The sequence below is a fragment of the Lutra lutra genome, chromosome 5 (genome assembly GCF_902655055.1).
Source record: "Lutra lutra chromosome 5, mLutLut1.2, whole genome shotgun sequence".
In the NCBI taxonomy this organism is placed as follows: Eukaryota; Metazoa; Chordata; class Mammalia; order Carnivora; family Mustelidae; genus Lutra; species Lutra lutra.
In genome coordinates, this window is record NC_062282.1 from 11,697,438 (window position 1) to 11,718,954 (window position 21,517).

General features: G+C 47.3%; 1 protein-coding gene across 1 annotated transcript in view; it reads left to right on the forward strand.

Annotated features, from left to right (window-relative positions):
• Window positions 1-21,517, forward strand: part of TRIO (trio Rho guanine nucleotide exchange factor) — a 227,662-nt gene that overhangs the window by 133,191 nt on the left and 72,954 nt on the right. The window contains exons 30-33 of the mRNA XM_047730524.1: window positions 1,467-1,568; window positions 5,366-5,508; window positions 6,078-6,177; window positions 17,153-17,396. Coding sequence (XP_047586480.1) covers window positions 1,467-1,568; window positions 5,366-5,508; window positions 6,078-6,177; window positions 17,153-17,396 — 589 coding nt within the window. The remainder of the gene's footprint in view (window positions 1-1,466; window positions 1,569-5,365; window positions 5,509-6,077; window positions 6,178-17,152; window positions 17,397-21,517) is intronic.

Sequence of the window (21,517 nt, forward strand, 5' to 3'; positions counted from 1 at the left end):
ATGGTTATTTAGAGAAAACATACATATGCAAAAATAGTTCTAAAGGTCCACTATCCCATCTGTGCAGAGAGCACTCCCTACCCTTGAGTGCTGGGTGCATACTGTGTTGCATTTGAATTCTTTTTTAACTTGTGAGTGTACTTTCTGCCAAAAGAATATAGCTGATGCCTTTTTTCTGACAAATAACAAGTCTCTGGGTAAAACCACATGCTAACTCTCCGAGAAGCCTCAAGCAGGTGTCCTCCTCAGGGTCCGCTGTGTTTCTGTGTTCCCCTCGTGGGAATACCTCGGGCTGTCATCACAGAACCGCTGGGCAGGGTCAGGCAGGGGGAGGATTGGGCAAAACTAATGAAAAATCACCGCCTGAGAAAGAATAGGAAATGTATAGAATTTGGTTTCTTCTTTACACAAGATATGACAGATCACTTATAAATATTGGTAGATATTTGGAATTTGGACAACATCTACATTATGTATTTTTATGGTATCCATATATTAATCAAGTTCCCAAAGTAATAAAATACTACCAATGTAGAAATCATCTTTAATAATAATTTGGAATTTGCAAGTTTAAACTAATGGTTTTCATACCATTTTCTTTGGCTTATATCCTGTCTGAGATTGTCTTTTGGCTCACAGCCCACCTTACGTCATTTTAGGTCATATTGTAACTGGAAAGAAAAAATGCAGCATTGCTGGCTAGTAATTTCACTAGCTGGCTTTAATCTATCCTCAGAGACCAAGCTAGTCTGTTTTAGAAGCTGATACATCTTCATTTAATTTATCTTTCAAAAGTTAAGGTTCCCTCAGAGGCCACCATTATGAATCACTTCCTTTGCTGGAGCGGGGAAACACATGAGGGTGAACTTGACTGTGGGGGAGGGACTGAAGATGTTGACCTTCACCTCTGCTTTTCCACGTGCTCCCATCACAACTGCACATGTCACAGAGAGAAATTTTGTCTCTTAGCCCTTAAAATTATTGGTGAAATACTAAAAGTTAATGCTCTTGATGAACAAATCGGGAAATAACTGTGAAGACATTATGTGCCTTCTGTGAACTACTCCACTCATGCCAAAAATGCATGGCGGGAGCTCCTTTGCAACTCAGACTGATTTGGTTTGTTGTTTATGAGTTGAAAATGGTCAGCTCTTTGATTTTCCAGTAAGAGGATTTTTAGATATTTTGGTTTCCTTCCTCTGGATTTGCTGGTTGACCCTCATCAGGATCTCCAGTAGATGCGCACAGGGGAAGTAGAAGGGATGCAACCAAGTCATGGCAGCCTGAGAACAAAATTTTCTCATTTTAACTGCAGTAAGATTGGAGGCTTACCTGCCAGCGTAAACAAACTATGTTGTTATAACCTGGCGTGACCACAAGCCACCAAAAACCGTTTTCTTGGTCTTTGTTCTGTATCCTGCTGGAATCTTACAGTCATCTAATTATGTAATTACCTTTTTATCCAGACCTCAGAGTTGGGTGTCACGGAACACGTTGAAGGAGATCCTTGCAAATTTGCACTGTGGGTGGGGAGGACGCCAACCTCGGATAATAAAATTGTCCTTAAGGTATGTTCATTTGAAGCTTGGGAATGTGCTGTGGGACAAGTTTATTGGCTTTTTTTTTTTTTTTTCCTGTTGAAATATATTGGTGTTCATATGCTTTGATTTGCTCTTTTTGTGTTCTCTCGAGATTGGTGATTATCACAAAGAGAATAGTAGAATAAATTCAGTTTGGTACTCTAGTGATAAAATGCCTTGAGGTAAACTTTTGCTCTTCTATGATAAAGGTCAGATGGAGAGAAATCTCTTTAAACTTCTCCCATTCTTTCTGTCTGAAAAAGAATTAGTCGATTCCATCAGAGGTGCAGGAAGTTGAGGTATGGGAGGGAGGACATGTGGCTCAACAGCTCTCACTGCACACTTTGTCCAATTTCCAAAGGCAAATAAATAGGCACCTGATGAGCTTGTGAAGGCCTTGGGCCATTCCAGGGCTGAATGTGCCAAGAGTCTTCATGGGGTCCCAGGCTCTTTGGCTTTCTGGTTAAGGGGCAGAGAAAAAAAAGGAGATAATGATCAGTTACAAGGGTTGATAAGTGTTCAAAAACACTAAGGGTGCTTTTGGGGGGTATATATTGGGATGGGGGAGGAATATATGTTTGAATATTTGACTTGAACTCTGCCTCCCTTGTACCAGCTTCTTCAAGGAACGACACAGGGCACTCGGGTGTCTTGTGTACTCCCTCCTGTGTTTGAGAAAATACAAATGGAACTGTCTTTTTTAGATGTCTGGGAAGGCCATAAATGATTTTGGGATGTTATGTGAAAGATGTTGCTGAAGATTTGTACAATATTGGGAGATGAGCCAAAAGCTTAATGGGACTCTGGTGTATGAACTTGCATGCCAGGAATTCTGTCTCATACATTCCTTTTAATCTCTCACCAGTATTTCCAGCAACTATGAATTTCTCATCGGTACCTTGCTCTTAAAGAATTTGTACTTTAATGGAAGCCATTGTGTTACTAAGATCTTTATTCCCATGGAAATGATGAATTGTTTTGCAATGAATATATGATTACCAACCCAGTGTGTTCTTGTTAGTATTGGCATAAAGCCCTATAAAATAGAAATTGCACTGATAGCTAAATATTAGATAACGGAACTTTCCTAAGCCATAAAATTTTAAAGTATACTCAAAACCATAAAACTTCCAACTCATAGTAAGTATTTATCCAGATTAGCTACAGTGACAGATGTCAAAGGGTGAATCTGAGAAATAGTGCCAGATATTTTAGCCAGATTTGAACTACTTTCATTTGGGATATAATAAAATACTCATGATGCAGTTGAAGGATAAGGCTCCCTACAGGCTTTATCAGACGAAAGCTTTCTAGGGGAATTTCAAGTAATATTTCTCTGCCTTCCAAGGAGAGACTAAAGGAAATGATGTCCTCATTCATTTTAGAGATTACTTTGTGGTGGTGGAGCTGGAGATAGAGAAGGTGGGGGTGGAGGTGGAAATGCCAGCTAAGATGGAGATGATGGTGGAGGCAGGGACTGAGGTGGTGGAAGTGATGGTAGAGGTGGTTGAGATGGGAGATGGTGGTGGGGGGGTGGTTGGGATGGAAGTGGTGGTGGTGGAGATGATGGAGGAGGTGGTTGAGATGGAGGTGATGGTGGTGGAGGTAGTGGTGGATGTGGTAGAGATGTAGGTGGTGGAGATGATGGAGGAGATGGTTGAGATGGAGATGGTTGGGGGGAGGTGTTTGGGATCGAAGTGGTAGTGGTGGAGATGACAGAGGAGGTGGTTGATATGGAGATGATGGATGTGATGGTGGTGGAGGTGGTGTTGGAGATGGAGATGATGGTGGAGGTGATGGTGGTGGAAGTAGTGGTGGAAGTGGTGGAGATGTAGGTGGTGGAGATGATGGAGGAGGTGTTTGAGATGGAGATGGTGGGGGGAAGGTGTTTGGAATGGATGTGGTGGTAGTAGAAATGGAGATGGTTGTGGTGGAAATGATGGGGGAGGTGGTTAAGGTAGAGATGTGGTGGAAGTGATGGTGCTGGAGGTGGTGGTGAAGTGGTAGAGATGAGGTGGTGGTGTTGGAGATGATAGAGGAGGTGATGGTGGCAGGGGAGACAGTGGTGCTGGTAGAGCTGATGATGGTGGTGGAGGAGGTACTGATAGAAATGACAATGATACTGATGGCCTAATAGTTAGAAAACAAAGCTGTGGTCTTTTTTATGTAGTCCTCTGGAAGGGAGAACCTGATTTCCAAATCCTTCCATAAACGGATGGAGACTATTAAGAGTCCAAAACAAACAAGTGGGACCTTTTATTTAGTATTTAGCTGGCTTACCTTTCTCTTGTTTTTCTGAAAAATTGGCATGTGTTTTCTTTGTTTAATTTCTTTAAGGTCAGGAAAATTCCTCTCAGTAAATGTAATGATCACTTCACCCTATTAAATCATGAGAATTTCTTTTCTTTGTAAAACATATTTAACGGTTTCCCCCAGTTGTCTCTAAACCCTGCCAAATGTTCTTTCTCAGATTCTTCTCTCAATTTAACCTGAACATTTGTATCAGGCATTTCATTGCCAGTAGATCTGCAGTTTTCAGAGTTTTGCACTGAGAGACACCTCTGTTCCATGCACAGACTCCTCTAGTCCCTGATCCTCCTGCCTCTGGCCCCAGAAGAACTTGGGATGCTGCTTCCCAGTCTCAGGTCTGGGAATGGAGGCCACAGGCCGCTTTTATCCTTTATGTAGTTCCCTGTTCCTAAATCTAAGTGACTTTAAAGACACAGCCTCCAGTTAAAATTTTTTACATAGGGGAAAGATAGTCCCAACTCTAATTTCCTTTCCCAACATGGGCCTTGACTTTTCTGTTTTTGAAGACAAGGTGCGCCATGAGAAATGCTCCCTCTCGGTCAGGATCTCAGCTGTAATCCCTCTGACGACTGTTTCAGGGAATTGTGCTTATGTCATATGAGGTTGATGTTTTCCACAAGGAAATTAAAAACTGTTACTAAGCCCCAGAACATGCAAAAAGAAGGGAAAAGAAAAAAAAAAAAAAAAAGAAAGAAACCTTCTTTGAGGCCAAGAGAAAGGAAAAAAGTCTGGAAGGCGTACTGCCTTATGTGTTCATTCTGCAAATGCTTATTGAATATTGACTGTGTATCATTTTCAGAAAATAGTTCTCAAAAGTTGTAATGGTGTTGCCATCTGTGACTGGCAGTAGGTTAACTGGTTTCCGCTACTGGTGTGACCAGGGGTAGGTGAAGGCAGAGCTTGGGAGGCCGGGCTCTGACGTCCACATGGATGCCATCTGTCCAGCCTGAGCATTCCGGCTGCTTCCCATGCCAGCCGTGTGACCGTGGGCCCATTTCTGACCCGAGGATAAGGGGGGGCCCTACTCCACAGAGTGCTGGGGCAGCGAGCATGGGTGCAGGTGGGGCTGGTCTGGAAACAGAGTGCAGGGGACAAGGCAGAGGGACGTGGGCACCAATGCCGGTGGCTAGGAACTCCCGACCGCTGGTCTCTGCCTAAATGCTTCAGGGACACTTGGGCTTGGGATCGGCTGCGCTTTCATATTTACCCAGAGCTGCTTACAAGGTTTGCAGGCTGGGGAATGATTGATTATTACAATATTCAGAGATCTGGAGTAACATATGTGCTGTAAGATAAAAATGGTTTTGACTGAAAAATACTCAAAATGGCAAAGTAAACATGGGATGTGGTTGCTGTTCTGCTGGGAAGTTATTTTGAAAATGGGAAACAAGGAATGTGGGTGACCTGAGCGTGGTTAGTGTAGGTTCTGGAAAGGGCCGCTTCTGTATCCTGACTGACTCTCACACCTCGTTCAGGCTTCCAGTATAGAAAACAAGCAGGACTGGATAAAGCACATTCGCGAAGTAATACAGGAAAGGACCATTCACCTGAAAGGAGCCCTGAAGGAGCCCATTCACATCCCCAAGACGGCGCCGGCCGCGAGGCAGAAGGGGAGGAGGTTAGTGCTGGGGACTCAGGGTAGGTGTGTTTAGTTGGTAGGGAGGGAACAAGGCAGTGTTAACTTACTGTTTTTCAAAGATCATCTTTCTTAAATATTTTGAGGAATTTTTTTAAATTTGGTTTATGTGTAACCTCATTCTTAGCAATGAAGTTGCTTTGTCAAGACAAGAACCTCCTTCAGCTTAAAGTAAAGGAAGGGCTCTGTGCACATCCCTTTCTGTTGCCCTTTCCACAGCACGTGTGAGTCTGGATGCGTATCTAGGTCATGCATGGGACCGGGACAAGCTACATCTTATCCTAGGTGTTCATGTTTCTCGTTTCTGTGATGGAAATTACACAACTGTGTCTTACCACTGTGCACGTTACACGGAAGACACATGTTGGACACACAGCCTGGCGTGCAGCCAAGGTGGCCTCCTGTCACCGTTCACGCAGTGCTGGTGCAGTCACACAGATGGCTCTGTGCCTCTTTGAACAAAGCTGTCTCTCCAGTGACTGATAGCTGCCCTCCACCAGTCTTGAGAAATCCAGCAGTGTCAGGAATGAAAACTTTGTTTGCTTCTTCAGGGATGGAGAGGATCTGGATAGCCAGGGCGATGGGAGCAGCCAGCCAGACACAATTTCCATCGCCTCACGGACGTCTCAGAACACGCTGGACAGTGATAAGGTAAGCTGCAACCAGCACTTTCTTTGGCAGGTGGGTGATGTATTCTTGGATCTGCTAGGAAGCAGCCTGTTTCTATCTATAAATGACAGTTTGGCACCAACATTTCCAAACAGTCACTGTGTGCCAAGTGGTGCTGGGAGTAGAAGCAGAGACAAGAAGTTGGGGGTGTTGGGGGTAAAGTCTGAGGATTCAGGAAAAATCGCCTGACCTTCCCAGTGTCGTTACATGGTTTTCTGTCAGGGTGTTCTAGGGCGGGTGTTTAAGCTGTAACTTTACAGAAGCAGAAGAACTAGTTATTTTAAGTTAAATGCTGCACAGAGCCCGGATGAGAAGCTGCTGTGAGTCAGTAGGGGCGCCGGCATGCTCAGGTGGGCCCTGCGGCTCCTCCTGGGAACACAGGTGCAGCAGGTGCAGGCAAGGCACCCCGGAAGGAGCCCGTGCCGGTGCCGACGGCTGGGCAGCCAATCTGGTCGGCAGAACGTCCATGTAGCTCTCCCTTCTCCAGAAGGGGTGTAGAGCATCTCATGATCTGTCCCGATCGAATCCCAAAACCAACAAAATAAATGAGCAGGAGAATTTGGAATCCAGGCTGACATGAGGCACAGCTAATCAGGGTCCCCCATAAAAGCCAGTTGGGGGACATTCACGTCAGCTAAATTTAAGTCTTCTGTTCCCACTGAAATGAGCACATGTTCTGTTTCTAAACTGCTAGACCAAATTCTCCAAAAAGGTTATTTGATAGTGAATAGTGATTTTATTGAGTGTGCCACCGGTTCAGAATTCCTGCGTTTCCCACTATGTGATGCAGGCTGCTCTTTCTGCATTCGTCCCGACGAGGGGGCGTGGGGGGCACACGGGAGTCTGTTCTTGGCCTGGTGTTTGCACAGCGCATTTGTAGCAGGAAGTGTCCTGACTTCACCGTCCTTTGGAAGCAACTGCTGACTTCTGGTGAGGGTCCAGTCTCGGACTGTTTCCAATAGCAGGTCCCGGAGGCCCAGATGGGGGCGCTTTCCTCACCCAGTTTTGCAGAGGATTCCCGGTGTGTAATGCAGGGTCCAGGAGAGAAGGAAGTGGACTTAAAAGTATTGCTTTCCTACAGTGATTTCTCTTTTAAGATCCTTCTTGTTTGAGTCATTTGTTTTTTCTATTCAGTTTTTTGAGTTCATCAGATTATAAGTCCTAGAAAGTAGAATGGTTGGAGTAATAGGATGGAGAAGAAAAAGTGTCTCGTTTTACTTTGTTCAGAGCCCAGTGGCAAATATGTCTTGCCAATGGTAGAAATGAGGAAGGAGAGAAGGGACACGTCAGGCATCTGGGGTGTAATAGCAATGTTTCCTGCGGCCACCCACCTTCAGGCCCCTCACAGACTCGCCGTGGTGGGCATCACCAACCACTGATTGGCCCGTCAGGTCCCAAGTTCATGTTCTTCCCAGATACACTCTCATAGAACTTACTCTAGAATTTCTTACTCTCAAAGATTTACTCTATAAATGAGTTTTAAAATTTACTTTGTAGAAATAAGGAATTTGAATGAAATTGTCAAAGAGATAAATAAAAGTAAAAAGTTTTGCTTTTCTACTGGGATGTTAGGCTTTTTAAAGAACTATTTATTAAGTCTTCTACGTGTAGAGATAATTCACCGTTTCCTGCTTCCCTCATGCGGTGCCCTCTCTCTGAACGTCACTGTGGAGCTCAGAACTCCCTGACGACAGCTTCTGCAGCTAACAGCCATTACCCCCCACCTGAGCTGTACAGAGCCTCTCCCTCCGGGCAGCTCCCGGCCTGGCGTTCCCGTGACTCCTAGCCATCGGGAAGTAATGACACTCCAGAACTCCTCTTTTACGTGGACCTGGCATGTATTTCTTTAAATACCCGTCCCTGAGATTGTAGGTCCTTGGTAGGTTCAAAAGTACCAAACAGGGATGAGCTGTCTTCCTAAGACCACAGACCTGCAGCCAGTTGCCTTCTTCAGTTCTTGGATCTGTATTTGGGCTGCGAATAGAGAGCATGTGAGATTTCACGATGGTAACTCAAAATCTGGACTTTGGAGAGGATGTTCCCATTCGGCCTGATGAGAAAGAAAGGAAGACTTTGCTGCCATGCGAATGCCAGGATTTGTGTATTCTCAGCTTCTGGAGGGCTTTTTTATTGTTGTCTCCCCGCTTATACTTCTAGTAGATATTTCAGGGTCAGTAGATGAGTCAGGAAAATACATTTTGAAGATTAGGAAGCTGCATCCTTTTTCAAGTCGGCTTTAGAATGCCCTGTTGGACTGAACTCGGCTTAGCCAGAAAACCCCCTCAGGTCCGATGGCAGTAAGTTTTCTTGTCTCGGGGTTCTTTCCACCCTGTATATTTTAGGGTTAAGCAGCCTCTGATGACACAGGCAGATAGACCTGGCGAGGGAAGTTACTTAACCATATTCTGCCTGTTGCGCTTAATTTATGATGCCTGTTGTGAGTTAGTTGTTATTGCGGACTTCGGTTACATTTCAGAAACTGGGTGGGGGGATGTTTTCGGCTCGGCCTCTCGGAGCGTTCGTAAGGAAGTTATGTGCCCGGTGCTGTGGTAATGCTCTCCGAGAGGCGCAGGATGTTCTTGGAAGAGTCCGTTGAGGAGGGGCTCCTGGAGACCCCTTCTTTCCAGGGAGCACTGTTCTCAGAGCCGGGTACAGACAGATACAAACCACGCGCCTCGTGAGCACAGTTCTTTCTTTGAAAACGTCAGTTTTGAAATACGCCACCCCTTGCTCCGGGAGTGACTTCAGCAGCGGCTCCTGTCCGTATTCCTGGTACTTACGTCGATAAAATGACCTCATAAAAATATAATTCGGAGTCCAGAGAAATCAAATGGTTGCCAGATTCGTATCTCATTTGTCCTGAGCTTGTCTCCCTGAGGTAGGGAGGAGAGTGCTGAGCCAGCCTTCAGGACACTGAGGAGATGAGGGAGGTCGGATGACCCTCACAGGGCCACCCAGCAGTGGAAAGCTAAAGCCAAGAACAAAATGTGGATTTAATTACCAGCTAGAGTCCAGACCTTATTATTCACATGAGCACTGGTTATGGAGCTAAATATTTTAATGTATTAAAGAAGCATTTTTAACCTTCTTCTCTTCTATTTGCCTTATTAGTCTGTGGTTTATTTTATATAACAAAAACTTATAAAGAAAATAGAAAATACGGGAATCAGATACAGGCTACTCTAGAACAAAGCATCTTGAGGTCAAGATGAATCACCGAAGCAAGATGAGGGGGCCTGTGGACAAGCTGACCCAAGCCCTCGGGGCCAGTGTGAGCTTTTTTACATCGTAGGTAATGCAGTTCTGATTTTTAATAAATGAGAAATTCAATTGAGACTGACACTTGGCATGAACTGCCCTAAGCTTACAATGTGAATCCATGAATCCACATATTTAGAATAAATGATTTCTACTCTTAATGAAGGCGCTGTAGCACTGTGTTGGAAATAGGAGGTTTTATGTAGTTTAAAAAGTCAACCAACTTCCTCTATGAAGTGACATCCTAACGATAGGAACTTGGCCGGATTTATGTAAATTGCAGTGTGCATTTTAAAATGGGGCCAAATTCACATTTTTGAGAAAGTAAACTTGCACTGAGCCTATTTAGGAAATGCCTTCCCGCTCCCTTCCCGCCCACCTCCCTGGCATTCCGGGCACAGAGTGGCCCTGCTGGGAGCCACACAAGCCCTGGTTCTGAGCTCCCGCAGCTTTGGCTCCACGCTCTCCCCCCCGCTGAAGCGTGCTGGAAGCAAGAGGGCGCCTTGGCTCCAAGGAGGAGCTCAAGTTGCTGGCCTTGCCAGAGCTCTGAGTCTCCCAGGACCTCATGTTGGTGTGCCCCTGTGTGGGCATGACAGCAAGTGCTTTAATTCGGAAGCCTTTCTCCAGGGCAGAGTTTTAGTCTCCCCAGACAGAGTACCCCGGCCGCTGCTCGCAGTGTGACAGCAGATGGTTAGGAACGAGGAAGTGCTCACCAGTCAGACCCCTGGGCTCCGCTCCTCAGCAGCCCTGGGCAGTTAGCTCACCTGTCTGTGCCTCAGTGTCCTCATCTGTAACTGGGGACAGTACTTAACGACTCACCTCACGGGGCTGTGCGTACTGAAAATGTGTGACGTGCTGAGAACAGTGCCGAGCACGTACTGAGCACTTAATGAATCCCAGCTATTGCTAGGTCTTTGTCAGAAGTGCTGCCTTCTCCCTCCTTCCTGAACTATTGCTGTTCATTCGCGGTGGTTGCAGATGGCTGTCTCTGTCAGCCTCTCTGTCCTTGTATTTGCCCGTTCTGGATGGCAGTGGATTTAGAGCTGTGCTGATTAGGAGCTAGAAGCCGCCCTAAGAACAAACTGCTCAGTGTTAGTGCCTGGACGTAAGCCCTGGGGGCGGGGGGGGGCGGCGCTTAACAGTGAAATGCCCCATAATGAATGGGCAGTCACTGAAGAAGAGGGGGGATTCTTGCTAAAAGCCTACCTCCCCCCCCACACTCATCTTTAACCCCACAGAATGAGCCGTACTGTGGCTGCACATGTGTAAAATGACTGCACGCTATTCACGGACGTCCATGCATCCCCCACTGTGGGCCGACCCAGGACAGGTGCTCCAGGACAGGAATAACCCGGGAGATGAGGCCCCCCGCCCCTGCCAGCAGTCTAGGGGATAGAGCGCACCTGGTGTTTGTGTCTTCCTTTTGCTAATCTTTGTTTTCTATTTTCCTAAGTGGCTGTGGTTTTTTGTAACCTTTGACAAGTTTTTTAAGTGCTTTCATGAAACCACAAAGTGGAATGTAGTCTTTGATAATTTTAGTTAATCAGAAAAACAAAATTGCCCACGCTAAAGTAGAAAGCCTCAGTTCTTTTTCTTTTCTTCTCCTTTTTTTCTTTTTTTTTTCAGTAGGCTCCATGCCCAGCATGGAACTCAATGCGGGGCCTGAACTCACGACCCTGAGCCGAGATCAGGAGTCAGACACTTAACCAACTGAGCCACCCAGGCTCCCCAGAAAGCCTCAGTTCTAAGAAAAAGCAGATTTTTTCTTTTTTAAATACAAAGCTTGAGTAGAAATATAACAACAGTGTTTATTAAAATAGTGGTGCACTGAAAAGTGCTTTTTAATGTAAATTTTACAGTACTGATCAAAGTTACTGTTGAAAGTGATGACATAGTTTTGATTTAGACTTGAGCCCAGAGGTTTCTTCTAGTTGTTCTTCCTTCTGGTGAGAAGCCCAGTCACCTGGCTAACTGACTGTCATTTCTTAGCTCTTCCTGTTGGTGTCCCTCCATCAAAGACAAAGAGTCATTTCACATTAATGTTTCTGGATGAAGGATAGTCTTGCTCACTCAGGAAACTCAGCAAACGGGTTCCTTTGGGTGAAAGTGTCTTACGTAGCTTCGGGGTTTCCAGGACCAGATGACTCAAGGTAACAGTGGTCAGCTGTCTACTTTCCAGCTCTCGTGCCTTTTTCTGTGTGAACCAACTAAACTTCTCATTCATTGGCCACCTTCCCTCCGAGCCTGTTTCTTCAGCAGGTGCTGGCATCTCTCGTTCTAGTATGTGAGCGAGGGGAAATGGGTTGCTGGTGCAGGTCAGGGTCTGTGAAGCCTTGAAGCCTGATATATAATCACTGTCCTATCTCCACTTGGCCTGACTTTTTACATTTAAAGTTTGGCTTTTTAGTTGTGGCCTTTAAATTGGGGTTTTTTTTTTAACATCTCATTTTCCATTCCACCTCATGTATATCACACCGTCAAGGAGGCCTTGGTTCTAAGAATGATTTTTGTGTCAGAAAACCCAGTGTGTGCTCATGTCAGTAAAGAGTGAAGAATTAACATCCCTGAATACCACACTCAGTATTTCTTTTCTGGATAAAATGTTAGGTATGGTAAGCTACCGTTTTGGGGGGAAAAAAATTCTCTCACAGATTTCTTTTGCATGTGTGTGTGTGTGTGGTAAAAGCCATATAAAATTTACCCTAACAACCATTTGTTGAGTTCTCACAGATTTCTTTCTATACCCTTGATGTGTGAGAGCCCATGACAGTGGTCCTCACTAGAACTCAGCTGCAGATCTTGGTGGAGGCTTCCCCTGTGGACTTGGCATTGGGGTTGGCGTGAGCGGGGGCTCTGCTGCCCAGGCTTGGTGAAGCTTGGTGAAGTTGCACAGTGGGAAGCCTGGGTGGTGAGAGCCTGGGGCAGGATGCACTTCCATGGGGAACTCTGGCTGCCGGTGGTGGCCTCTCTCGGAAGCGTTGCCAGTAATGGCACTGTACTCCCTAATCCCCTTGAACCAAGCAGCCAGTCTTTGGTCCGCTCCGTGTGAAACCTCCACAAAACCACAAGATTCTTTTGTGAGGTTTCTGAATGACTGAACCATGCTGAACCATGCTGGGTTGTAGGAGGGACTGTTCACAGAGTTGATACACTTTGTTCTTTTGGGGGGGAAATGGCTTTTATTAGACCACAATGCCACTTTCCTTTTGAATTGCTCTCACAAAATTGGCCAAACACCCACCTGCAGCTGACTTCGGTTCTCGAAGTAGAATCATTTGCTGCAGGGGCTGCGTTGTCCCCTGTGGCTGTTGTCACGAGCCTACTCTCCCTCCAGCCGAACCTGCCCCAGAGCTCACCTGGGAGCGCCATCCTTCAAAGCACGTGTTTGCTTTGGTCTCTCCAGAACTCTGTGTTCTTGCAACGTCAGACTGCCTCGTTGTGCACCAGAGAGGGTTGCCCTGAGGAGCGGTGGGCTTCTCAGAAGTCCCCAGCCTTGGGGACTAAAACAGTTGAGTCACTGCTCTTAACTGGGTTCAGGTAAAGCAACAATATAACACGCTTTCTCCAGAAAACATAAAAAGTAAAATTCTGTTCTGTGTGGTAATTGTTGAAGATTCAACATGCCAGGGACCAGAGATGAGTGTTTCATTCTTTCATTCTTTTGGGTGAGCGCCCACAGCTTGTTCACATTCAGTCTTTCTAGAGAGAATTCAGGCAGAGGGACCCTGATTGGAGTCCACTGATTGTCTGTGTGTCTGGATTGTCAGAGTGCCCCCGGAAGCCCTCGGTGAGGGACAAGAGGTGGTCTGGTCCTGCAGGAGGCATTTCATGGCTAGTTTCCATGGTCCATGCACTAAGGCCTAGTCATGGCCATGGTTTTTAGGCATCACAGTTATTTTTTAAAGGAGAAAAGCAGAAATATTGGAGGGGAGGAGGGCACTGTCTTCTCATGTGAATTTCTCAAGAGTTAATGTGAATCATGGAAGCTGAGATTTTCATCAGTTGCGATCCTAAACTACATGCATGTGATCAGGAGCCCTGACAGAAGTCCGTAAAACACACAGAAGTGAACAAGGTCCCGTAAAAATGTTCTCAGGGTGCGCTTGGAAGGGAGAAGTGAGTTTTAAACTACATCAGTGGAATGGTAACTCAGCATAGTAATGAAATCGGGTCACTGGTGGTGGAAATAGCATTGAAAACAGGTACAATCTCAGTCACCCTTCATTATCCGAACTTTTTCTACTCAGGAATTTAATTCCTAAAAGGCAGTGATGATTTGCATTGCTTCCGCAAAATAGCTATTTTAAGTCTTTTATTTTTAAAAGTTTTTTTTTTTTAAGTTAGCAAACTAGTTTTAAAGGCAGTTTTTGTAGTGAGTTTAAAATATTCAGATGTGAACCTTGAGATAGAAATCCTCAGGACTTCTGCGCCCCAGAAAGCATCCTTTTAGTCCTCTGTTAAAGATTTGTGGAGGAGATTCTCACGGTAAAGCCAAGCAGATAGGTTGTTTTTTAATGATAATTTTAGTACTATTTGAAAACAGATTATTGTAGGAGATTCTGTTAGTAAGTTCTCCGAAGTCTTTGAAAAAGAATTTTAACTTCGTATGGGATTCTTTGTCAGAACAGGCTTGATTTTTATTATGCTCTGTCAAGTCCACAGATGTTTCCAATAGTTTCTGATTACTCTGTGAGGGGCTAAGGAATCCGGGCCAGAAATAAAGTCGAGCTTAACGTTCCTTCTCAGGCAGCCCCTTTCTCTCCTTCCCACCCTTCCCCCACCCGCAGAATGCACCACGTGGCTTTGAGCCGTCTGAAAAATTAATAAAACGCTCAAGAATGAAGCCAGCAAAGGGCTGGTGATGAGATAATGTGTCTTGAAGTTGTGCTTCCCAGGGCGGGGGATGGAGAAACCTCCAGGCGGCGTGACGGGCTGGGGGCGTGGGGCTCCAGGCAGGGGGTGACACACTCGCACGGGCAGGTCGCTGGTGGCCGTGGGAGAGCTCCCGCAGGCCTGAAGGGGGCCGTAGGAAGTGTGGACCCTGCGGGGCCTCAGCACACTGGATTCCGTGCTGGGGCTCCTTCCCTGGTCACGCCTCCCCTGGGGCAGGAAACATTCCTCCTTTTTGTTACAGGGATTAAGCACTTCCATAATGTGGGGTTTCACAGGGAAAATTCTCCAGCCTGGGCCTCTACCTTTAACTTTTTAACGTTAGCATCTTTGATGGTTCACGGAGATGCGTGTAAGATTTAGCATGGGTTTCCCACTGGGGAATGTGTACCGTTTCGGAGGGGATTAAACATTCGTGAGAAATTGCCTTTGTGGCCTAGCAAAGACAGTCCATCTGTTGATATGTGTGCTTTGTTATGGAAGAGTTCTGTTGTGTTCTGCTTTCTGTGGTTGTCTTCTGGACATGTGTTTCTTATTGTAAATATCTAAACTTTCTCTCAAAAGAGAGGCCATTAGAACCGGGGGATAATGAACAGCATAGGACATGACGGGGGCCCAGGGGGCCGTGAGCCTGTGCAGGAGGCATGGATTCCCAGGTCTCTGCGAGTGAGGGGGAGCGGCGAGGCCTCTGGAACGAGGCTGCTCCCCGGTGGGAGGTCCGGCCGGTCCTTCCACCCACCGGCCACAACTCAGGCTCCGCTCTCCTGGCCTGTGTGTTCTCCGTGCTGCCGCCCTGCAGGGGGACAGAAGGCTGGGCATGTGGCCCGCTGAATGCAGGCAGAGCTAGCTCCCGAAGTCACGTTTTATTTCAGAATTGTGACGCAATTTATTTACAAACTGAGTGACGAGGTAGGTGCAGGAGCAGCTTCCCAGAGGGCTCTGCTGGGCGGACAGAGCTTGAAGCAGACCCAGAGGGGACGTGGGGGCTCTGAGCAGCCAGGATCTCATGCACACAGTGCAGGCAGGGCTCAGCTCAGGGAAGACATACTCCAGGCTGCGAATCTCACGAGGAGAAGCCGGCGAGTGCGCCTGGCAGGGCAGGCTGGGACCCGGCTGTGGGAGCTTTGGACCCCAAGCTCAGCATTTTGGATCTGAGGTCCTTGAAGGGGAGGCTTAGCATTTCAAAAAGGCAACTGCCCGCAGTGCTCACGTGGAAAGTGGGCCTGGAGTGTGTAAGGAGGCCACCACAAAATCCACGTAACGTGGCATGGCTGGGCAGAGGAAGGAAGTAACCCGAGAGACGGCCTTAGGTCTGTTTGATAGCATTTGGAGCGCAAGAGTTTTTAACTTGGGTAACTTAATTGTGGTACCATTAGCCACCATTGAAAGACAGACAAACTGGGGAGGTGGGTCATGTCCTGGACTGCTTTGGAGGGACACATCCAAAACGATGAGGGGAATAGTGTCTAGCTGTTATCGGGGGTGTCTGCTTGGGGAGTCCTTGGCATAGAGGGTGTGGTTATGGGGCCACATCTGGCCACAGTGAACAGGCAGCAGAGCTGGAACCACAGGGGCTGCCTGGGTTGAAGAGCCAGAGAGGACAGTCCAGAGAAGGGGAGCGGGTTCACAACACTCTTGTGTAGGAGATGTTAATGAGCGTGTGTGTGTATGAGCTGTCCCCACGTGTGAACGGTCCGAGGGGCAGACTTAGAGGGCCCAGGCCACAGTAAGCAAGTGGCCACGAGAAGGCCACACACCTCTTTTATAAGCAGAAGTCATGGCGTGGATGTATCTTTCTGGAGTTCGTGGATACGCTTCAGAGGGCCTAAGTGTTGGTAGTTTTAATGGACAGAAAATGGGAGTGAGGGCGCCTGGGTGGCTCAGTGGGTTAAGCCTCTGCCTTCAGCTCAGGTCATGATCTCGGAGTCCTGGGATCGAGCCCCGCATCGGGCTCTCTGCTCTCTCGGGGAGCCTGCTTCCTCCTCTCTCTCTGCCTGCCTCTCTGCCTGCTTGTGATCTCTCTCTGTCAAATTAAAAAAAAAAAAAAAAAAAAATGGGAGTGAGCTTAGTGAGAGGAGAGAAGAAGGGAAAGGAGCTTCAGGCCAGAACGCACGTAGCATATGGGAAAGAAGCCAGTGTCCACAGAGTGTGTGGACTGGCATGCTGAAGCAAAGTGTGGGCAGGCGTTCTGGAAAGGCCTGGGGATGGGAGCGCCCACTAAGAGGCATCCTGGAGGGCTTCGGAGAGAGAACAAGGCATGCTCTGCCCATATGTAGGGATCTCGTGGCCTCTTCCGTCTCCCTGCTGTGCGACAGCTCTATGTTGGACCCACGTGGTGCCAAGAGCCCCCACGCTGACAGCGCAGGCTGCTGTGGTGCCACGTCGGAAGGAAAATTTCAGATAAAACTATCACGTTAGCACCCTGTGGTGCAGTGATTCCCCCAGTGGCCTTGAAACAGAGGTTTTACAAGGTTGCCCTGGGTTTGAAAGATGATTATTATAGCACATTTTGAGCAGGGAGATGATAGTGTCTCGGGCCCAAAATGATAAGGACACTCATCTGAAAAATTGTATCAGATTCTGACCGTGAAACCCTCAAAAATCATAACCGTGTTTTCACACACAGGAAAAGTCAGTAGCTGCCCATGTGATTCTGAAGGTGAGTGAAGGGGCAGCGGAACTGGAGGGCCCCGACTCAGGCTGGAGGCAAGTTACTGCCCCGACCCCAGGATGTTGCTGGTCCAGGTCAGCCTCCCCCACCGCAGGGGCAGTGACCGGGGCTCGCTGATGTGCATCTCTCCCTCCCCAGCTCTCCGGCGGCTGCGAGCTGACAGTGGTGATCCATGACTTCACCGCCTGCAACAGCACGGAACTGACCATCCGCCGTGGCCAGACCGTGGAGGTTTTGGAGCGGCCCCACGACAAGCCTGACTGGTGTCTGGTGCGGACCACCGACCGGTCCCCTGCTGCAGAGGGCCTGGTTCCCTGCGGCTCTCTGTGCATCGCCCACTCGAGAAGTAGCATGGAAATGGAGGGCATCTTCAACCACAAAGGTAGGAATCCTGAGGCACGGCTGGCTCATGCCCGCTGGAAATAACCCTGGTGCTTCTGTCCCTGTTTCCTTGCAGCCTTGTCCCTCGTGACTCAGGCCGTTATCACTGTGGCTCTGGCCCTTTCTAATCCATCAAGAGCTGGAGTGGAAACGAGGATTTCATATGATGATCAGAAATGATTGCGTCATTTCCCAAAATGGTATCTGTTTGGAGAATGAGAAGGGGGCTCTTCTCTTTCGGCCAGTGTCATTCATAAATTGAGAACACAGAGCAGGTACCATTCTCCTCCCGGGATGAAAGCAGGTAGGGGAGGTGGGATCACATTCAGCTTCTCCTTCATCAGGTTTTCGCATTGTGGGTTCTTTTGTTTTGTTAGCGTTAAATCTCAGGAATTCAAGCATGTAGGCCCTGAGTTTAGGCACACCTCCTTTCTCCCCTGTAGAGTATCTCAGAACTCTCCAAAGTGCCCAGGCTCCCCATGCAGCATTGGGACGGAGCTGGCCCCGAGGGAGGGGTGGTGGGTCAGGCAGGGCTCCGGAGGACGGCTGCGGCTATGCTGTGGCTCTGATGGCAGGGGCTTCCGAAGGAAGCACTTCTCCCCTGAAATGACAGGCCATTTGAACCAAACAGCATTTGGCGTTCCTTGGTGATTCTTTTATTGAAAGGTAATGGTGGCAAGACTGCTTTACTGTATGTGTCTAGATGGGTCAGTCAGGGGCTCCTAGAGGGCGTATGAGGGCGTTTTGTCCACAGTGTCCAGCATGGCAGCCGCCGGACAAGTGTGGGTGCAGAGCATCGTTCAGAGGCAGCCGGTCTGAGCTGAGATGCTTTGCAGGGGGAGGACATGTGCTAGATTTCAAGAGCTGTGGTGAAAAAGACCATGCACAACTATTTTAGAGCCATGATCGGCTGAAGTGACAATATATCGTGTAGAGTTAAATAAAATGTCTTGTTAGAGTTAATGTCTTAATTTCCTGTTTCCTTTTACTTTTGAAAACTGGCTACTAGAAGGTTTTAAATGGCATATGCAGGTTGCTGTACATTTCTGTTAGTGCTGGTTTCCCCTCAGGGAAAAGCAAACTTGAGACTTAAAGCCCCTTTGAGAAACATTGGTCATTTACAGCTTCTAGAAAAGTGCAGTGTGTGTAGAGTTTATCTGCCTCAAACCATGTTATGTCACAGTCTCCATCCCTCTGCAACACTGGCAGATGGTGGACTGTTCCAGGTCTGGGACTGTGCAGTTTGTTTTCCTGAGAGAAGATCACTTTAGTCGGCCATATTCCAGTTCTTTTCTGTTAATTTTGGAATATTCTGGTCACTCCCTTCATTTGTCATCTGTGCTCTCCTTGCTTTCTTCATGACCCGTCTTGGGGCCCATCCTCTGGCTGCCAGGTGCATTGAGCTCAGTGCATTGAGCCCAGTGAGGCTGCAGAGGATACGGTTACTAATTAGCTCACCTCATTCATTATGGGCACAACCCTGGTCCAGATCCCTTAGGGCCTAGATGTGACCTGAATGTCACCCCAGTAAGAAACCAGAAGAATTCAGCTATCATTTCTCCAGGGATCCAAACAGAAAGAGAATTTTCCAATTTTGGCCAAAAGCTGAGGTGTGGGCTTTCTTTCCTGGCAAAGCTGTGAGTTTAGAGCAGCATTGGGTCCCCACCTCCCCCCCTGCCGCCCCCACCCCCATGGCCATTCAGCCCCATTGGGGGTCTGCGCTGGGCCAGCCCATCGTCAGAGTACTTCCAAAGTTGCATAATGTATTTAAGTCCTTGGGTTGGAATTGAAAATAACGAACAACTTTTCCCCTCGAGTTTCTCACACAGAAGAGCCCTGGTGAGTTTAAGCATGCTACAAATAACACTTGTTCGGAAAGATTTCTTTTTATATGTGCCTTCCCTGTGGTGTGTTCTTTGCTTCCTGGTGTTCACAATTGTGGGCTAGCTGAGAGGAAAGAACTAGGTATTTATCACACTTGACTTTGTTCTGAAAAGTTCTTATGGAAGTGGGGTTTTTGCTGGGTTTTAAGTTTGAGTACCAGTTTGTTGCCTGGGCTTTTTGTCTCTTACTCTGTGACACTCTGGCCCCTGAGAAGTTACTCCTTATCCCCGAGAAACCCCATCACGGTCTTTTTAACAAGAGGGTGTGTCTTCACTCAGTAAACCCTGTTGTGTATTAACAGCTAGTCAGTAGATGGGGGCTTAGAAACCTTCTCCATTTTTAAATTCTTTCCTGCATTTTTATTTTTCCTAGAATGCAAAGAACCACTTAAGATTGTCTGTTTGCTTGCAGTGTTGGGACCTGGGCCGTAGATTAGGGGAGGGGAAGTCTTCCTTTGAGCTATGGACAGGCCTCTGCCAGAGTGTCCTGTCCATGTTCAAGTCCAGGAAATCGGGCAGCAGTGACAAGGTTCTCCACCTAGGAGAAGAGACCTTTGTCAACTAGGATGAGGATCTGGGAATTAAGTCCAAGAAAAAGACACAGAGACTTAGGGAGCAAGAGGCCACTGCCACCTTGGGAAGCAGGACATGTAGATCTGCTTCAGCTCAGCCCACAGCCCTTCTTCTTGGCCTTACTTGGAAAGGAGTGCATGCCACCATACTGCTCGTACACTGGCACACGTGGGGCTGTTAACACCTGTTACACACATGCGTCTCCTACCCCACGTGGGGTTCCAGACTGGGCTTGAAGGACGCTACAGTGACGAGTTACATGTGGCTCCTTCTCTCCAAGAACTTGCTGCCCATCGCTGGTGCATCTCCTCTTGGCCATCCCAGAAAGCAGGTTGTCTCGCCTCTCACATACTTCCAGACTTGTGACAGTTACGGAGTTGTCATTATGTATCTGTCTCTAGACAGTTTCTTAAATGCCTTCAATCTTTACTGCTCTGACCTCCCAGGCAGGAGGAGGCACATTTATTGATTTCTGATTCCAAAATTTTCTCAGCTTTATTGCCTCAATAATTTTTTCATAATTCCTTAGTCCAAAAAACTTAAATTTCCATAAATTTCAAATGTGAAAATCATGCCTGTTAAGGTCAGATGTCTGTTTGGTTGTGAATGATATTTTAAAGATTGTGCTGTGACTGTGAGTGTAAATACATCATCCAAGAAGGCCCAGTACTCACCGATAGCGCTGCCAAGTTCATGTGGTAGTTTTTCAGCATTGTTAACATGGGAAATCTGTTGGACAAGGAGAATACTTGGAATTTGTGAGCAATAGGTCTCTCTCCTTTCTGTCTTTTTTGTTTGTTTGTTTTAGATTTTATTTATTTATTTGACAGAGAGAGACATAGCAAGAGAGGGAGCACAAGCAGGGGACTATGAGAGGGAAGCAGGCTTCCCGCCGAGCAGAGAGCCCGATGGGGGATTCGATCCCAGGACCCTGGGATCATAACCCAAGCTGAAGGCAGATGCTTAACGACTGAGCCACCCAGGAGCCCCTCTCTCTTCTGTTAAACTTGAGTGGTGTAGGAAGAGGTTAAAGATATAACTTATTTAAAAGGAACAAGACATGTAACTGCTTGATTTGTTTTCCAGTGTGAACACTATTTGTTGAGAAATGCTTTCCGTCTTGGGGGAAAAGGCCCGTGGAAGCAGGTTGCTGGGGGAGCAGTCTTTGCAGACGGGTGGTGTGGGTTTTCGATGTTTCATTCCTGCCTCGCTCTGGCCACCATTCCACGTTCTTCCTGGAGTCTCCACCAGAAGTTACATGGACCCTGGGAACAGGAAGGTAGAAAAGGATTCAGCAAATCCTCCCGCTCACTCCATCTTACTTGGGTTTGCGGGTTGTGCCATCTGTGTTAAATCAGCATCAGGGGCCAGGGCGCAGACACGGAGACCGTGTCTGCACCCCACGAGTCTGACCCGCAGCGGGCACTGACAGGCATGGGTCTCCCTCACTCGCCTGGGGGTCACGAATGGATTGACTGCTGAATCGGTGCCACGTAAGTATGTCTAATCTCCTAGTAAGTCCAAGGGATTTTCCTTTCGTGCTGTCTCAACTTGTAAAACTTGTCACTCCGCTCTGTCCTTTACTTAGTCATGGTCACAAGAAGTAGACAGGAGTATCAGCTGCGTTTGTGTTCCTTATGAGGCCAATTCAGAGCATCCCCTTTCT